Raw genomic sequence first — 17,446 nt, 5'->3', positions numbered from 1 at the left:
CGGAGACAATCTTTTTTCGCTATAGGTTGGACCTTTTGAGTGTGTTATTTTATCTTCTAAATTTTCAATATACGGCACTTTATCGAGCTCGAAAAGATTGATTCCACTAGCAAACGCTAGAAATTGGTAAAAAATTACCAAACAACAGAGGTACTTCATTTTGTTGGACGGCTCCATTTAGAAAACACAAACTTGGGACAAAACGTTTCTTTTAGATACACAACTTCATGGCACTGCTGGCACTGGACAATTGTTGAATGTCTCACCAAAAACCAAGATAATAGAGTTCACCACAATAAAACCAAAAGTCTCCTTAAAAGAGAGCTCCTTTCACTAAATGAGTGGTACTTGGATAACCACTTCACGCCAGAAATTGACTAATGAGTTCCTTACTTTTAACAGCAATCTTAATATGAGTTATTTGAGTTTCAACAAATAAAGAGGCCTAGGGGAAAGTGTTGCTTATTGCGCCTATAGATAGCGGGGTAAATGCATATACAGCCGTATGACAAAATGGCTGACATAACAACACATCTAATCAATGCATTTTAAGGCTGATTCATTTTGAACTTTTGAATTCACAAACTCCAAAAAAAATGAAAAATTCATACAAGATTTTGAGACCATTAGATGAATTATTTTGACTTTTAAAAAATTGTACGAAAAAAATCCTAAAGCTAAACTTGAATAGTTTTTGTTTGTTATTCAGATGAACATCAAAAGGAGAATAAATTTAAGCTTTTATGAAGGTTTAAAAAAAATTTAAAAAAAATGGGAGTGTTTTGTATGCCTCCATCATATTTGTAAAATGCCACTATCCCAAATAACAGGTATCGGTCGGACTTGGTAGGCTGTGCCCGAAGCTGACAGACGTGTTTTGGGAGATGAATTTTGTTTTGGTAATTGATGATAGAATTTGTGAAGAACTGTGAATCTGTTTCAAGAAAAAAAGTTAAAAGTATCCAAAATTTGAGATAGGTTCAAGAAAAGAATTAAGCGTTGTAGCCAGAAAGTTGTCTTTGACGAGGTTTAGGAAAAGAAGCATCTCTTATTCATCAACAGACGTTTAAAACGACAGATAAGTATCGAAACCTACATTATTTTTTTCTGAATTGATTATTAAATTCAATTAGACGTATGGTATGCATGGATCAATCTATTTTATAAATTTAATAATGTTGAATAAGTTTTGAGTGATTTCAATTGGTGAGACCAGAACCCAATATAGTCTTTTACTTTTCACAAAAAGATATCGGTAATGTGAATCAATTTATTCTTATATTACTTTTTAGAGAAGTTTTAAGAATTTTTTTTTTTTTCACATAGGCATATTAATAAAGACAAAATTTTAGTAAAATTAATTTATATTCTTGATTTTGCTAAATAAATAAATAAATTTCAAAACATGTTCAACAACAGCAAATGATGTTTGAATGTTATCATAAAAATATGCTTAAAATATACTTTGTTTTCTAAATTCATTTCACAAAGAGAAATTTTGAAAATTGCAGGCCGAAAATATGGCACACATCATATATATATATATATATATTGTTTAATTTGTCTTATTCCTGGTCTAAAATCCTCGTGGAAATATGGATACCATTCAGTGTGGTTTTTTTTGGTTCAATTAGCTTACTTACGTTTATAAAAATAGGAACAAATTAATTGTATTAATCAATGATTTACTTGTAATCTTATGTCTGTTTCGACTTTTTATTTCTGACTCTATATCATGAAAATATGGAAACAAGATAATGTAAATTGATTTATTTTATTAAAACTGTAAGTATTTTCCTATTTTTTTATGTTTCACATGACTTCTAAATGAACTTCATAGAAAAAGCTTCACAGAAAACTGTCACAGAATTTTAGGTTCAAATCTCAGAATTCAAGAATTTTGTTTGTCAAATTCACAGAATTTTTTTCGGCAACCTGGCTCCAGAGCTGTCATAAAACTAAAACTTGGTCTTGTAGGGTGCCATAAAACTTGAATCGTTGCTGGGTTTAGATAAGGATGCGTCAAAAATTCATTATTAGAGGAATTTGAGAGTTTAAAGATTTGATTCAAAGTAATGTTCCATTAACATAGGCCGGAACAAATTTCAAATCCTTCTTTTGTCAATCGGGGTTGAAACACCGCATGATAAAAAATAATGCGAAAACCAAGAATTATTTAAATAAGGTAGTGTCGAGAGCCATATTGGATTTTTTTTGTGACGTCACAAAAACGAATGTATCTAAAATTTATATGCGAGTGCCAGAAATTTCAAAGAAAAACGGGTTTAAGAACGAAAATGAATTCCAATTTCATTTTTATTGTGTTGTAAGGCCTCTTTTTAAATATTTTATGAAATGTTTTGGTCCTTTGAAGATTGCATTATATTTATTTATTACTTTATTAATGATTGTAATGTCATCTGGAAGCTAAATCGTGCAAAAATGAAGAAAATTCAGCTTTTAAAAGGTCTAGCTGATAGTTATTGAGTGTTCAACTGATTGTCATATTTTTTATCCAATCGGTTTACCATATTCAATTCATATGTAGTACAATTAACGTCAATTTATGATTGTTAACTCGATTTAATAAAATTCGTATAAATGACTGTGGTTTAGTATAAAGGTTTGTGTTTTGATTACTTTATTGTAGTAAGGATCCTCAACTGCACTGATTTGAACATTTTGATGGATGACTTTGAACTAATTTTAAAACTTTGCAAATTTGACTAAGAAAAATCCACCATTTTTTCGAATTTCTATTTTTAAGTTTTAAAAAGTGGAAAATTTCCAGCAAATTCTTTAAAATATCAGAGAATTAGGCCAATTTCCTAGTAAATTAACAGATTTTTCGTGATTCTGACGACACAGTCTGTACCAATACTAGAGCAGGGATGCCTTAGGACTACCTTCTTTGAATATTCCTTGGCGAAAAACAAATAAATTGAAATAGATTGCACGAAAGCTTGTATGCAACAAAATGGCGTACTATATAATTGCACAAAACCTATAAATCAAGTAATTTTTTATCGAAAAATTCAATAACATAAAGAATAAAAAAGGTGAAACTAACTCCCATCTTCCACAATTTGTTTTCTTTTGATCTTGTAGCCTTTCGGATATTCCAATTTTTTTCGAAATTTACATAATATAATTCAAACTTTATTTATTCCTCCCTTCGGGTTTTTTTGTAAATTTGGGGGGGGGGGGGGGGGGGACGGGTGATGTGTTAACGAATGAAAAAATTGATATTTGTTCCAGCCTTCATGTTTCAGCCAATAGAAATTCTGTTTTGGCCGAAAAAGTTAAGAATGATTTATTGATGCAGTCTAGTAAGGCTTGTGATACGTCGCAGCCAACTGTGGCATAGAGGATAGCTTTCAAGTCTTCTAAGCCAGAGGTCATGAGATCGAATCTCGGTCACGGCATACATCGTACTCTTTCTGTGGGTTGGTGCTTTGAGCATCTGCCATTTTAGCATATGCTAGCCATCATATCCTTGAAAAATGTGCGCCTTAGAGTTAAATAAATTAAATCTCTTCAAAAAAACATGTGTGTGTTCGTTTTTAAAAATATTTTTAATTTAGGCTCAATACTAAGGCCTATTTAGAACTTAGCAAAAGCTACAACAAGGATGTTAGGCATTTAAGAAGATTAGGAACTTCAAGTGGCCACATCACTAACCAAGGTGATATCCATGCCACCTTATATACCTCACCCTCATACATTCAGCGTGAGATTTGTGGAAGATGGCGTACAGCCGGCCTCCGCAAAACAAATCATCACATGTGCTGCTGTTCCTTTCCTCTTATCGACTACAAAGACTTAGCCGGCGTCGTATTGGTTCATTTGAAAGTAGGAAGAATATTGTGGAATATTGATTATCACGAACCAATGGCCGGGAAGGGCCGTAGGTGGACCGTAGTTAATAACAAGCTCAAGCTCTATCTCAAATAACAGGTATCAACAGGATTTTTATCATTGAAACTTGGAGTTTTTCTGTGATCTTACCCAAAGAAATCTGTGACAGTTTTCTGTGACGCTATTTTTATCAATTTTATTGAAGAGTCATATCAAGCACAGCCAAAAAGCATTAGATCTAACAAAATTCTTAGAAAAAATCATTTATGATTACCGACTTCTCAAATTTTCATGAATTTGTGTAGGAAATTCAAGATAAATATTTGTATATAAAATCAATTTGTTTCGGTACTAAAATTTTTAAATTTCAACGATAACACACTCAATTTAAAAAATGTAACTGAAAATAAACCTCGTTAAGCAAACGATTCAAAATGACCAATGATTCCACTTTTTGGTCCTAGACATTACCTAAATCATGCATTGCCGACCTCTCGACAACTCCTTAGAGCGGGCGGTTAAACGAGCTATCAAAAGACTTTCAACAATTTTTAACAATAGATACTAGATTTCAGTGTTCGGCATCGCCAACTGAAAGATTAGCGCCGCTAATTAAATCGCTAACGCATGCAAAGTTAGCGATCGCTAATCAAAACCGCTAAATGAGCTGAAAAAATTATCGCTTCAAGCTTAAAGCGCTATTCGCTAATCGCTAACTGTTTACCAAGTTATGTATATTTTTTGTATTTCATGTTAAATCAGGATTTACGGTACACATTTTACTAGCCATTTTTAAACATTATGGCAACTAAATCCAAACAGCCGGTTTAGACTCTAACTCGACCAAAGCAATAGGCACCGCACATTATACCATTTTCAAATCGACTTTTTTAGAACTTGTTTAAGTATTGGTCCAAAACTTCTGAGATTTGAACCCAAAGTGAGGCAGTTCTAAAGCGTTTTACAGTTAATGGAACAAGATTGTGGTTGCCAGTTTTTCCTCACATTTTATCTTGGTCCAATTTTTGTATGGATAAGATTTTTATCAGTGACACTCATTAATGCCAAAAATTCGTGCCGAGACTCAAGTCAGTGATTTAATAAACGTGTACGTGAAAATTTTCAAACTTAACACTAGAAAACAAAAAACAGTTTCCATTCGAACTTGAAACAAAGGCTAAATGAATTGTTAACAGCTTTTGACAATTCATAGTACGACAAAATGTATACTTCTGTCAGTAATCTTTCGTGAGTTTTTAACAAATATATGAGAGATAGCGCTCTTCAATTAGCGGAACTAAAAATTAGCGGAACTTTTTAATTCGCTAGCTTGATCAAAATGTAGCGGTAAAATTTAACCGCTAACAAAAAGTTAGCGGACTAATTAGCGATTAGCGGTTTAGCGCTTTTGTGCCGAACACTGCTAGATTTAGCTTTAAAACATATTAGCTGAATTTGGTATTATCTTATAATAAAGGTTTGCTAAGGAGGGAATATTTTGCCTTATAAATACTATATTCTGCTTCCAGGCTGAATTCAACATTAATCACAGAAAACTCTGAACATTTCAGCTTGTTGTTCGAACCTCATTTTTGTATGGGTTTGCTATCAATAAAAAATCATTGAAACCTTAATAATACCTAGCTTTGCTTGCGTGGGTAAAACAACACCAAGTTTTTCTGTTGATACCTGATTTACGTTTCTCTTTGTAATTTGAAAAAAAAAAACAGATTTCTATACTTTAATAATGCCTTGTTTTGTTATCACCTGAAAATTAATACCAAAAAGTGTTATCATTTTGGTCTAAATAGATGCTTCCATTTGATCGAGTTTTACTATCGATTTAGGCATCAAAGTCTGCTCAGGTAAGTACTCCACTTGAATCTTGAAGAAAAAATTGTATTTGTTATTGATAACACAGGCGAACAATATTTATGGTACCTATGTTTCAAAAACTTAAACTTATTCTGATGAAAGAACAGACCTACATTGGACACTAAAACAGGTTCTGAATCAAAAATTATCCTAAACTCAAATTACGATTCAAAATTTTCCTAAATATTCTGGTTTAAAAACTGAAACTCCTCGAAAAACTAAAATTCCATAATGTGTCAGGATAAAAAAGAACCAAAAAGGTTTATATTCCCATTAAAAAAGCAACAAAAATTACACAAGTCTGAATTCAATAGAAAAAATTCTGGCAAAGATTTTGATCCATTGACCTGTGCTTCTGAATACCGTTATAAGTTATTTCTTCTAAAAATTTCTTCTAAAAATATCAAAGATTTTGTTTGGGTTTGAAATTTTCTTATATTTCTCATGTTTAACTGAACAAGAAAGAAGGAATATGGAAATTTCTTTCTTTGAAAAATTTGATTATTTATGTTAATTTTTAATTTGAATATTTTGGATGTACTCTTCAGTTCTGCAAAACATGTTTTCATTTTTTCCTCAATCTTTTGCTATTGATCTCATAACTTTGAGAAGAAACAAATTAATGCCCACATTTATTTAGATTCGGAGTTGCTCGTAAAAGGAAAATGTTGTGGACCCGTGTTATCAAAAATTCAACCAATGTTAAGATAAAAATTTGTTGGTTTTTATTCAACCTAGATATTTACAGAAATGCTTAGCTCTAAGTTTGACAAGTATAAACCTAACACTAGGGTGGTAGTACTTGTTACTTTTTTTTTTAAACCGTTACAGCCTTAGATGAGCTGTTACACAACTGGGTTGGTGCTAAGTATAAATTTAAAAAACTACACAATTTTAACAAACATAATCACTAGTGATAAAAACAATTATGTACAGAAAAAAAACGAACTATGGTTACATTTCAGCGAATATCCTTCAGCTGAATTTTGACAATATCGTCCAGCACCTTGAGGTCGGCAAGTATTCCGAGATGATCGTTGCCCGGATATTCACGCACGTAAACCGGCTGCTTCTGCTGGCCGATCCAGTGTTTGCAGGCTTCCAACGACCGTAGATTGACGGTTCCATCTCCCTCGCCATAGACAAGGGTTGGTGTTCCGGACATATCGTAGGTTGAGGGCCATTCCAGACTTTCAACGGTGTCTTTCTGGGAACCGTACAGACAGTGCACTTCGACACCTGGGGGAGTGAAGTTCAAAGCGATCGGCAGGACGTCCTTATACATTTCCTTGCTTTCGGGAAGGTCCATGTCGCTGGAAGAGGAAATTTGTAGAAGTAATTTTTGGATGAGAAATCGTAGATCAGAACAGACGTTCGGTTAAGACGAGAAAAGGGGTACTTACTCCAAGAACTCCTCGAGTTGTCCCACGGTGTAGGTGCGGCTTTTCGTACGAGCGAGAACGTCGTTTGGTTTCCAGAACAGCGGATTCGGCATCAGCCAGGCCAATGAAGGCGTAGTGACTTGCATCGTTCGAATGGCACTGGCACTGACGAAGTACGAGCCCAGATTATCTCCCGCAGCGTAGATCTTCATCGATTTGACCGATCCTCCCCAGGCTCCGGCAATGGAAATGAGCCGCCTGATGTATTTATCCTTCCATTCCTGGCTTTGACGTTGCAAGAAGTTCAAAGTCATCGGACCTCCCATACTGTGAGCGACCAGAGTGACCGGAGTTTTTTCGTTGATCTCGTACGCTTCTTCGACCAGCTTCTTCATCTTGACCGGGAACATTTCGTTCTCGTTAGGGGCTTTGCGGAAATCGTACGGAGCTCCACGGATGGAAATTCCTCGATGGTATCCGTTCAAAGAGAGGGCATTGGCCACGTTGGCGTAGTACGAGCTTACACTGGCATGCGAGGTATCAATCCATTCCACATCCTCCGAGTAACCCCAGCCAGGAATACGGAGCGTGACTCCCGGAGCATTGGACGTGGTGCGAGTTTCGTTGTTGTACACCAACCGCAGGTTGTCCATACTACAATCGATAATCCACCAGACCAACAGTTCCTTATTGAGCCAGATGTCGTAGAACATGGACGTGTGCTTATCACAGATGTAATGGACCACCTCCGGTTTGTCCAACATGGCGTCTATACGACTGCCGCCATCACCAGGAACTGTATTGAAAGAATATTCACGGAGAAATTTACGTTACAAACTTTAAAACAACTTACTGTAACAAATATGTTTCGCTTTTCAGAACTCTGAATTTTGAAGATATGTATCTTTCGAATCAAAAAAATTTACAGATTAAACTTACTCAGTATAACCGGCGATCGGCGTTTGTCTTCCCGTTCCGGGCCATAGTAATGGGGTATTTTGGACTCCAAATTTTCGATGTACGGAATTTTATCCAACTCGAAAAAGTGTATTCCACTGGTGAACGCTAACAGTTGGTGAAAAATCACCAAAGCACAGAGAATCTTCATCCTGTTACAAGATGACATTTTTTTCAAAACCTAATTCGATAAGACACTTAAGACGCGCCCATAGGGGTAGAACGGGACCTCCACACGACACTGCTGGTACTGGACTATTGTTGAAGAAGCTTATCTCGGAGGTTTGAAATCAATGTTCTTCTCAATTTGAACAAAGCGTTAGACATTTCAATAGTCAATCATTGTTTTAAGCTATTACCAAAGAAAACTTTGCTCAGGTCTCTGAGAGGACTTGAAATCTCTTGGAACGAAATGAGTATAGGACATCCGGGAATGAGTTACCCTTTTGTTGATTTATCGGTCGATCTAGGGTTGTTTCAATTCCGAACCAGTATTCAAGTTAAAAGTTTTGATTATGAGTTCAGTAGGGGAGAGTGGGGATACTTGATCCCCTTTTCTTATTTTCACCATATCTTTTTGGAAAAATTAAGCAACTCACCGTCTTTGACATTTTCTGACAGCTTGTAACTATGCTCCAAAAATTAGAACGATACTTGTACCCGTTGAAGAACTAGAAGCATTTTCGTGGGAGTAAAAAAATTGCGATTTTTCTGAAGTTAGGGGAGACTTGATCCCCTATGAAGGAGACTTGATCTTTTATCCAGGAAGCCCTAATCCTTGTATAAAAATCAAACAAAACCCCAAGATAGAATGTTTATTGACTATTTCGGTCATGTTTGTTCTCATTTCACAATTTATAGCAGACATAAGAAGAAAATTATATAACTTTGTCTCAACGCTAACAACATTGCATACTTAAAGGCGCTACTTTTTATAATTTAGAAAAAATTAATTATTTTTGCTCTTTTCTTCAGACAATTGTTTGATAAATATTAGTTTTTGGATAAATATTAGTAATTTCGTAATCAGCAAACATAACGATCAAATCAGAAGAAAAAAAGCCGTTTGGAAGGGGGATCAATTGTACCCAATTCTAGGGGATCAATTGTACCCATAATCAACATTTTAGAAAACTTTTTCTGAAAAAAAGTTGAGAGTTTTCCATTGCTTTTAAAATATGGCATTATGAAGTTCATTTTACGCTCGAACGGTTGATACATTGGAACAAATATTTTTTTCATAATTTTCCCATGTAAGTAACATTTTAAAGTGATGAAAAAAGATCTTCAAGTTACATTTTGTGAACGTTTTCAAACAAAGTTCAATTACTCAAACAATTATTTTGTTAAAAAATTTTAAACTGCAAGGATTGTTATTTTGCTCATTTTGGCACATTTTTCTAGAACATTTGATCTTTGTAAGACATTCCAGTTTCGAGATATAGCTAAGGAATCAAGTATCCCCAGGGATCAAGTATCCTCATTCTCCCCTATACAACAATTCCAAATGGGTTCTGATTCCAGATTTCGATTTCGATTTAGAGTCCTGATAAGTATAGTATATAAAAAATATAAAAAATATATGTTTATGGTTTCTGAACCTTTCTAAACCGGATTTCTTTTCTCCTGTTGTCGGGACGATTTTGCCCTGTAGTTTCAACAGCTGGAATACGATCTCGGGACAGAAAATCAGATTCAGGAAAAATTTCGTCAAATGCATCTGAAGGTTCGAAACAGTCTAATCCTATTATTTGCAGGGAGTTGTGAAGTATTCCAGTAGGCTCGGAATGATTTCCATTCAAGATTTACATGGAATTTAGAAGTTGTTTACGCCAGAAACAGCAATATCCTTTTTTGTTATACTTTTATATTTTCAATGAATTTATTTCATAGATAAATGTATATAAAATTGTACACAATTTCTTTACCTCATTCATTTATCACAGCATTTCCTGGTGATTGGTGGCAATTTTTTACATAATTTAACCTGAAATAAGCGGTCACATCTCAGTTTTTCTGTCAATAATAAATTGATTTAAAACATTCACCTGCTCCAGAAATATAGCATGCAGCTTATTCAAGTGGTACTATGACTTATCGGTCAGGTCTCAGGGTGGCATAATTTTAAAGTAGTGCACCAGCAGTAATGAAACCGACCGAAAAGGCCGAATATTTATTATTTAATTTCATACAATACCACAATGTAGGATATTTTAAAAATAATCTAAAAGTAATGTGGGAAAGCTACCCAATTACAAAAAAGTTAAAGTTTCAGTCAAACATTTCAGGTGTATTCGTAGTTCAATTTTTTCTGTGCAAAACTATTTTTAGAGTTAATTTGAAATGAACATCTCTATTTTTAAATTCTTAAATTTTCTTTCAATTTCCTCTTGTTTGTTTTGGAAAAAAATAGTTTAGTTAAAGATCATCGTCCATTGGGGTAATCAATTTTCGAATTAGCGCTTCAGAAACGTAGGACTTCTACTAACAGTCTAACTTTCTTATTTTTTTTTTAAATTTTAACTATTATTTAATGTTAAACCTCCTAATCCCTTTTTTTGTCGCTGAAAAATACACAGAAGTTCAATTTTATCATTAGATACCGCATGAGTTATACGAATAACTCCATTAGGAAACAATTTTTAATTTTTTTTCCCAAGCATTGCATAACCTTATGGCTTATATAACTCAATTCCAGAACTTTTTCGGTTGGAATCATTTAACATATTTGTGGATTTGTTGTCGTTTTTCCAAACCTCGTTTTTAGACGTGTTTTATTTTTTTTTCTACCTTACATAGAATCCTTTCTTGTCCAAAATGAAAAACCAGGATAGTGGTAAGTTCAAGATCATTTAAGATCGAAAAAAGACATTTACCAAGGATTTCTGACGCGACAAAATTGATAAGTTTTCGAAAAAAGGTCAATTTCTAATTTCCAGTCTTTTAATCTTGGTGTTTTCTTAAATGTAGCTTTTTATAACTGCTTGTTAAACAGTTGCCATCAGTATGGATAGTTAGATTAGGGTAAATGATCTTGAGCGGAACTAATTGGCTCAATTCGACACAACTCAGAACAGTTGATCAAGCGGTATGGCTTTGGGTTAGATCCGAACCAAATTTTTTTCAGTTCAGCGGATAGATCTGGGTTTCTGCTTTCTAATGATGATTTTTAAAATATTTTAGAGTAAATCCTTATAACTCTAGAGCTGTTTTACTGAAGTAAGAATTCTGATCTTGAGCGGAACGACGCTAATCTTGAGCGAAACTAAAATATGATCTTGAGCGGAACCATTTTTTTCTGTCAACATCTTTAATAGCTCTTATTCCTAATACTTGTGTAACTGTGAAAACTTCAATTAAATTTCATCTTTGAAGATTTTAAAGTTCAAAAATTAATGTTTTTACGTAAAAAACAGAAACTTAGCGTTCCAAAGTTGTTCTCAAAATATCCGTTCAAATTTATTTCTTGCTTTTAAAAAAGTCCAATTTTCACTTTGATTCACTGTATCCTAATTTGAGGGAATCGATTCTCTAAACTCAAATTTTATTTTATTTTTATCTCAAAAATTAAATCCGTAAGTATATTTAATTGATTTTTTGAATGTGCGTGTTTAGGGTCATATTGCCCCGAACAACTTTTAAAGGTAACTACAAAGTCAGTTATACAAAAAAAGAAACCTTAAATTTCAGATTTTGCAAAAAAAAAACTGTACATTGCTCAACATCGATGTTTTGAGAAAAAAAAAATTTTTTTTTATTTCTTATTCCCTAAATTCCTTTACTTTATTGGAAACTCTTGATAAATTGGGTCATTTTCATATTTTAGTTGGGAAAAATCAGTTTACGTTGAAAATCTTTTCATACTTTTTCTTTAAAAGTTTAGTTGGGAAAAATCAGTTTAGGTTGAAAATCTTTTCATACTTTTCTAATTCAAAGTAAGAAACTTAAATTTTTTATACACACAAAAAATTATAAATATGAAAATCAATTCGAAATTCAAAAATTCTGTTAAATCTATAAATATTTGAAAATATCGTTTTCTGTTACATAGATGCTGTGATAAAAATTTCCTCAAAACTCTGTAAAATTCTGTAAATTTCATAGAATAAATTTTATAATAAATTCCAGTTTCTTATGAATCACGTTACTATTTATTTATATTAAAAATTTATGGAATCATAAATTATTCAGCTCAATTGATAAAACAATTATTTCTCAAACCTATTTCCAGTTCGAGCTCAAGTGTTAAGTCAAACACAAGGGAATCGGATAGGTTTTCAATATCAGGCCACCAATTGAATCGTGGAGTATCATAAAATTGCTAACCCGGTGTGCATTGCTACACTTTGTAAAACTGAAGGAATGTGTGTAAAAACAAATTGGAATTTTTGTTTATTAGATAGTATATCGTTTTGAATTGGATTTTGAACATTAAAAAAAACCTCTTTAAAAAGAAAGCTACTTCTTAAAGTACGAATAGTAATGGCAATGAAGAGTGATTCTTATTCTGAAATAATGACTTAACTTTATTGGCTGCATTAGTACTCGAATTATGCCAAAAAATATGTATGAAAGCTTTCCTCCTCCCCTCGTCCCTCTGAAAAAAAAGAATCAAGAACACATTTCTTGTATCCCAAAAAATTAAACTTTTTGTGTGCCTAGTTTGGTTAGCTGTGGCACCAATTAATTAGTTTTTGTTCTATTCGAACTTAATTTTACATCTTTTCATTCCCTAAAGCTGATATAATAAGAAATATACAAAGGTGCTGCATACATTCAGGGGTAAAAACCGCGTGTAAGAAATTAGGCATAAGGCAGCGCACCTAGCGGTTTATTTCGGAAGCTAGTAGTTCCGCTCAAGATCAAAGATGGTTCCACTCAAGATCATATTTTACTTTTAAAAACTGCGCCATTAATTGATATTTTGATGGAAAACTTGTTACAAAAACCTGAATAATGCTTTTTTTATGAATTTTTGTACCTTTTTATTCATTGAGAATCAGTTTACAACGGTCAAGGGTGATAAAAATTGACGTTAAAAGTCAGCGTAGATTGATGAAAATTGCAGTAGAAATGGATATGTTTTTAAATCTTCTAATAACATAATTTCAGTTAATAAATTTTATAAAAAATGTCAATGCTTGTATGAAAAGATCTTGAAAAAGTGTTTTTTCAACAATTTGATAAGATTCATAAACAATCATTGCCTAAATCTTAGGAAAAGTAAATGGTTCCGCTCAAGATCAGATTTTGACTAGTTCCGCTCAAGATCATTTACCCTACCATATTTTGAAACATTATACACAAAAAGTGAGTTAAAATAATAATTGAATACGGACATATATACATATGTAACATAGAAAGGCAACAAAAAATTTTAAAATTATTTTCCGTTTGCCTGTGAAACATGATTTAGATAGAAAAATAGAAAAATTTCACTTCTAAATTTTTTTAATATACTTTCAATTGCAAGTCCCGATTTTGACACTTTTGATAATTAAACTAAATAGACCAAGATTCAGCACATACATTTAAATTTTAGAACCACACAGGTACCGTAAACTAGGGGAACTTTGATCAACATGAAATTTTTGCAGATAATCATCATTAACTAAGTACGAAGTTAAAATATCTAAAAACAGTTTTCTACGTTTGAAAGCCTTTACATTTAGTTCAAATAAGCTAAATTTGGTTTGAAGTTGGAGATTTTTATATATTACTTAAAATGTAGTTTCAACGTTTTAAAATATCTGTTTTTCGAAGACTCATATACAAACACCTCTCCTGATAAAATGATAGCATTTAGAAGCAAATGACTTGTTTTATATGAAAGGTTAACTTTTTTCCTTTGTATAAGTGTAGTTTTGGAGTTATTTATAGGGTCATTATACGATATTTTTGTATATTAAAAAAACGGACATTTTCTATGAGAAAGCCTGTTCAGTACAAATGGCTTAAACCCTATCAGATGATCAAGTTTGAATAAAAAAAGAACAGATGCCGCCCGTGGCATCATCTACGCTTAGAAGCCTTCAAGTCTTCTAAGCCAGGGGGTATGAGATCGAATCCCGGTCACGGCGTACATAGTACACTTTTGGTGGGTTAGTGGTTTTAGCATTTGGAAGATGCTAGCCATGATATCCTCGAAAGATGTACGCTTAGAGTTAAGAAAAAAGGAATCTCTACAAGGAACCATCATGTTTTATTGAGATCCTGTATGTGTTTGTGTTCGTTTGAAAAAAAAAACAAAGGAACAGTGGCAGGACCTAGGGAATTGAATGAAGGTAAAATTTGATTAGTTTTTTAAGCCAAAAAATATTGAGAAATGTTTATAATTTTTGCCCCTAAATGTATGCAAGTACATTGTCCACTTTTTTAGTATATTTGTTTTTGAAATAAAACGTTGAAAAATTCAATTAAGCAGCCGTAACAAAAATTACTGTTATTGATGTTTTACGCCTTCACTGTGGTAATTGGCATCAAAACAATAATTTTGAATATGTTGAGATACGTTAAAACCATAGTCATCAAAACCCCGAAACATGAAATAATGGTTTTGTAACGAACATTTAGTTATAGCCACTAATATCGTTTGAACATTCTGCTATCAATGATTATGCTTTATACTCCTTACCTCAGTAAGTATTTTAAAACTTTTAAGTGTTTTTTGTAACAATCCCTTCCAAAATATTCGAAAATTAATTAAAAAAGTGATCAATGTTCCCCCAGTTTACAATAAGTAGTTTAAAAAGTCCACAACATAAAAGCTCTAGCGCACATTTTCACTTACTGTTCGATTTTTTTCCATCCTTCACTTTCATTTCTGTCTAAGACCCATTTCACGGTGACATTGCAAAATGTTTTGAGCACTTTTTTCAGTAAATCGTGTTTAAAAGTTAATATAAATAGCGTACAAAACTAAAAGATATATTATAAGCTTTAAAGCACTGAAAAATTTTGGCTTCAGTATCTTAACGCAGATTTTGAATCCGGACAAAATGATAAAAGCTGTTGATGCCAAAGTTGATAGACTGGATAAGAAAATAATTGTTCCGTGCGATCTAAAAAAAACAAATACAATAAATTGCGCGTGATGAAATTCAATCAGTTGTTAGACCAGAAATAGTTGTTAGAGATGATGAGGTCCGGTATTACTTGCGTTCAAATTCTAAGAAACGCAAACTGGATGCAAACGACAAAATGCCAACAGTTTCCTATGCCAATATAGTGAAATCGACGGTTGCTCAGAATACAGGCAGTAGCAAAGATAGTGAATTAGTCCAACCGAGAAAAATTGAGACGATTAAAGATAAATCTGCGAAAAGTGATAGCAACGTTATGAATAATTCGTTATTAAAACTGGAAGAAACTGTTCGTTTGAAACCACTCTCTGAACAGGATATCGAAGTCACACGCAAGCTTTAGGAGTTAACCTTCCAAAGCCGTTCGCAAAATTTCCGTCCAAATCAATTTCAGATAAATTTGACCTGTTGTTTACGTACGTTCTCCTGGCCTTAAATATTGACCGATTTCGATGTATTTTAATTCATTGTATAGATAATTTATTTTAGTTTCTCAATATCGAAAAAATAAGTCGAAATATTTTACGAGATCACCAGTAGCTGATTCCGAATGAAAAAAGTCCCGAAAAAGAGCTCTTTTTTGAATGCTTATAACTTGTGACAGATTGAAAATATTGCGCTGATTTAATAATATTTGAAATTGCCAAGAATAAATCTATCCATGGATGTATAAGTTTTTGGTGGTCCAAAGGAAGTTTTGGCCGCTATCCCGGAACTTCCGGTAGAAAAAATTCTTACTTCAAAAAAGTCACCCAATTTTGGCTTTGCATTGCTGTATTTCAGTTACCAATGGACCGATTCTTTAAATTAGAATTTTAGTTTTTTTTCGTTAACTTGATTATTATTTTCGTAGAACATAGTTGGTTTCTCAAAAATCTCAGTTGTTCAGTATGTGGTCATGAAACTCACATCTTTTTTGTCATTTTTCAAACTCCCCCTCATGTCGGTGGATTTACGGGATTTTGTTAGCGTGATTTCTCTAAAATTTGAACTCAAATTGGTCACTTTTTATATACCTAAAGATTCATTAGAATCTCCTCTTTCGATGGACATACTTTTTGTGTGGTGTTTTGAAAATTTGTAGCAACGTTTTTCGAATTTACTGAAAGCTGCCAGATTTCAACCAGTTTGGCCAACGTTTTCAGCAGGTTGGTGTACAAATCTCGCACCCCTCAAGTAGCCGCGGGAGAAACAAATCCTTTAGCTCTCTTTTTGTCGCTCACCAAATCTACCAACAAACCCAGCAGCAGGGGGAACTGCCGTCTCGTCGCGTGTTTTTTCTTCGGGTTTTGATGGCTAGGGCAAATTTGCCCAACTCGCCAGCCGCGTGGTTTGTTGATTGATTGTGCTCATGCTGATACCTCTTTGCGTAGTAAATGTTTTGATTTTAAAATAGAAAAAGATTATTTCTCCAAATTGAAATAAACCTCTTGAATCTTTTTAGATATTTTATCATTAGAATTCTTCAGTGATACCCACATTTGTTTTGAATGTTATCATGGTTCTTTTCTTTTATTTCAAGCAGTGTCTACTGCAAGAGAAAAAAAATCTATGATTTAAGTAACAAATATTCTGAAATTTTATTCAGAAACTTTAATCAGAAATAAGAATCTGAAATCTGAATCTGAAATCTGAATCTGAAATCTGAATCTGAAATCTGAATCTGAAATCTGAATCTGAGATCTGAATCTGAATCTGAATCTGAAGTCTGAATCTGAAATCTGAATCTGAAATCTGAATCTGAAATCTGAATCTGAAATCTGAATCTGAAATCTGAATCTGAAATCTGAATCTGAAATCTGAATCTGAAATCTGAATCTGAAATCTGAATCTAAAATCTGAATCTGAAATCTGAATCTGAAATCTGAATCTGAAATCTGAATCTGAAATCTGAATCTGAAATCTGAATCTGAAATCTGAATCAGAAATCTGAATCTGAAATCTGAATCTGAAATCTTAATCTGAAATCTAAATCTGAAATCTGAATCTGAAATCTGAATCTGCAATCTGAATCTGAAATCTAAATCTGAAATCTGAAATCTGAATCTGAAATCTGAATCTTAAACCGAATCTGAAATCTGAATCTGAAATCTGAATCTGAAATCTGAATCTGAATTCTGAATATGAGAATCTGAAATCTGAATCTGAAATCTGAAATCTGAATCTGAATTCTGAATCTGAAATCTGGATCTAAAATCTGAAATCTAAAATCTGAAATCTGAAATCTGGAATCTGGAATCTGAAATCTGAAATCTGAAATCTGAAATCTGAATCTGAATCTGAATCTGGAAT

General features: G+C 33.0%; 1 protein-coding gene across 1 annotated transcript; it reads right to left on the bottom strand.

Moving 5' to 3' along the window:
- Window positions 1-6,694: 6,694 nt before the first annotated feature.
- Window positions 6,695-8,311, bottom strand: LOC129741749 (phospholipase A2 group XV-like). The gene is made up of 3 exons (XM_055733530.1): window positions 8,055-8,311; window positions 7,137-7,911; window positions 6,695-7,046 (listed from the first exon to the last, which is right to left on the bottom strand). Exons 1-3 carry the CDS (start codon window positions 8,239-8,241, stop codon window positions 6,695-6,697), a joined length of 1,314 nt encoding a protein of 437 aa, XP_055589505.1. The 5' UTR covers window positions 8,242-8,311.
- Window positions 8,312-17,446: the final 9,135 nt, after the last annotated feature.

The sequence above is a fragment of the Uranotaenia lowii genome, chromosome 2 (genome assembly GCF_029784155.1).
Source record: "Uranotaenia lowii strain MFRU-FL chromosome 2, ASM2978415v1, whole genome shotgun sequence".
NCBI lineage: Eukaryota > Metazoa > Arthropoda > Insecta > Diptera > Culicidae > Uranotaenia > Uranotaenia lowii.
Note: the sequence above shows the minus strand (reverse complement) of the source record. Positions and strands in the feature narration are given on the sequence as shown.

Bases quoted from the DNA above. Each gene is read 5' to 3' on its own strand.
- LOC129741749 (XM_055733530.1), bottom strand. From the start codon at position 8,241: ATGTCATCTTGTAACAGGATGAAGATTCTCTGTGCTTTGGTGATTTTT. The intron at 7,912-8,054 runs GTAAGTTTAATC...CTTTCAATACAG, and splicing joins CCGATCGCCGGTTATACTGA to TTCCTGGTGATGGCGGCAGT. The intron at 7,047-7,136 runs GTAAGTACCCCT...TTCCTCTTCCAG, and splicing joins CAACTCGAGGAGTTCTTGGA to CGACATGGACCTTCCCGAAA.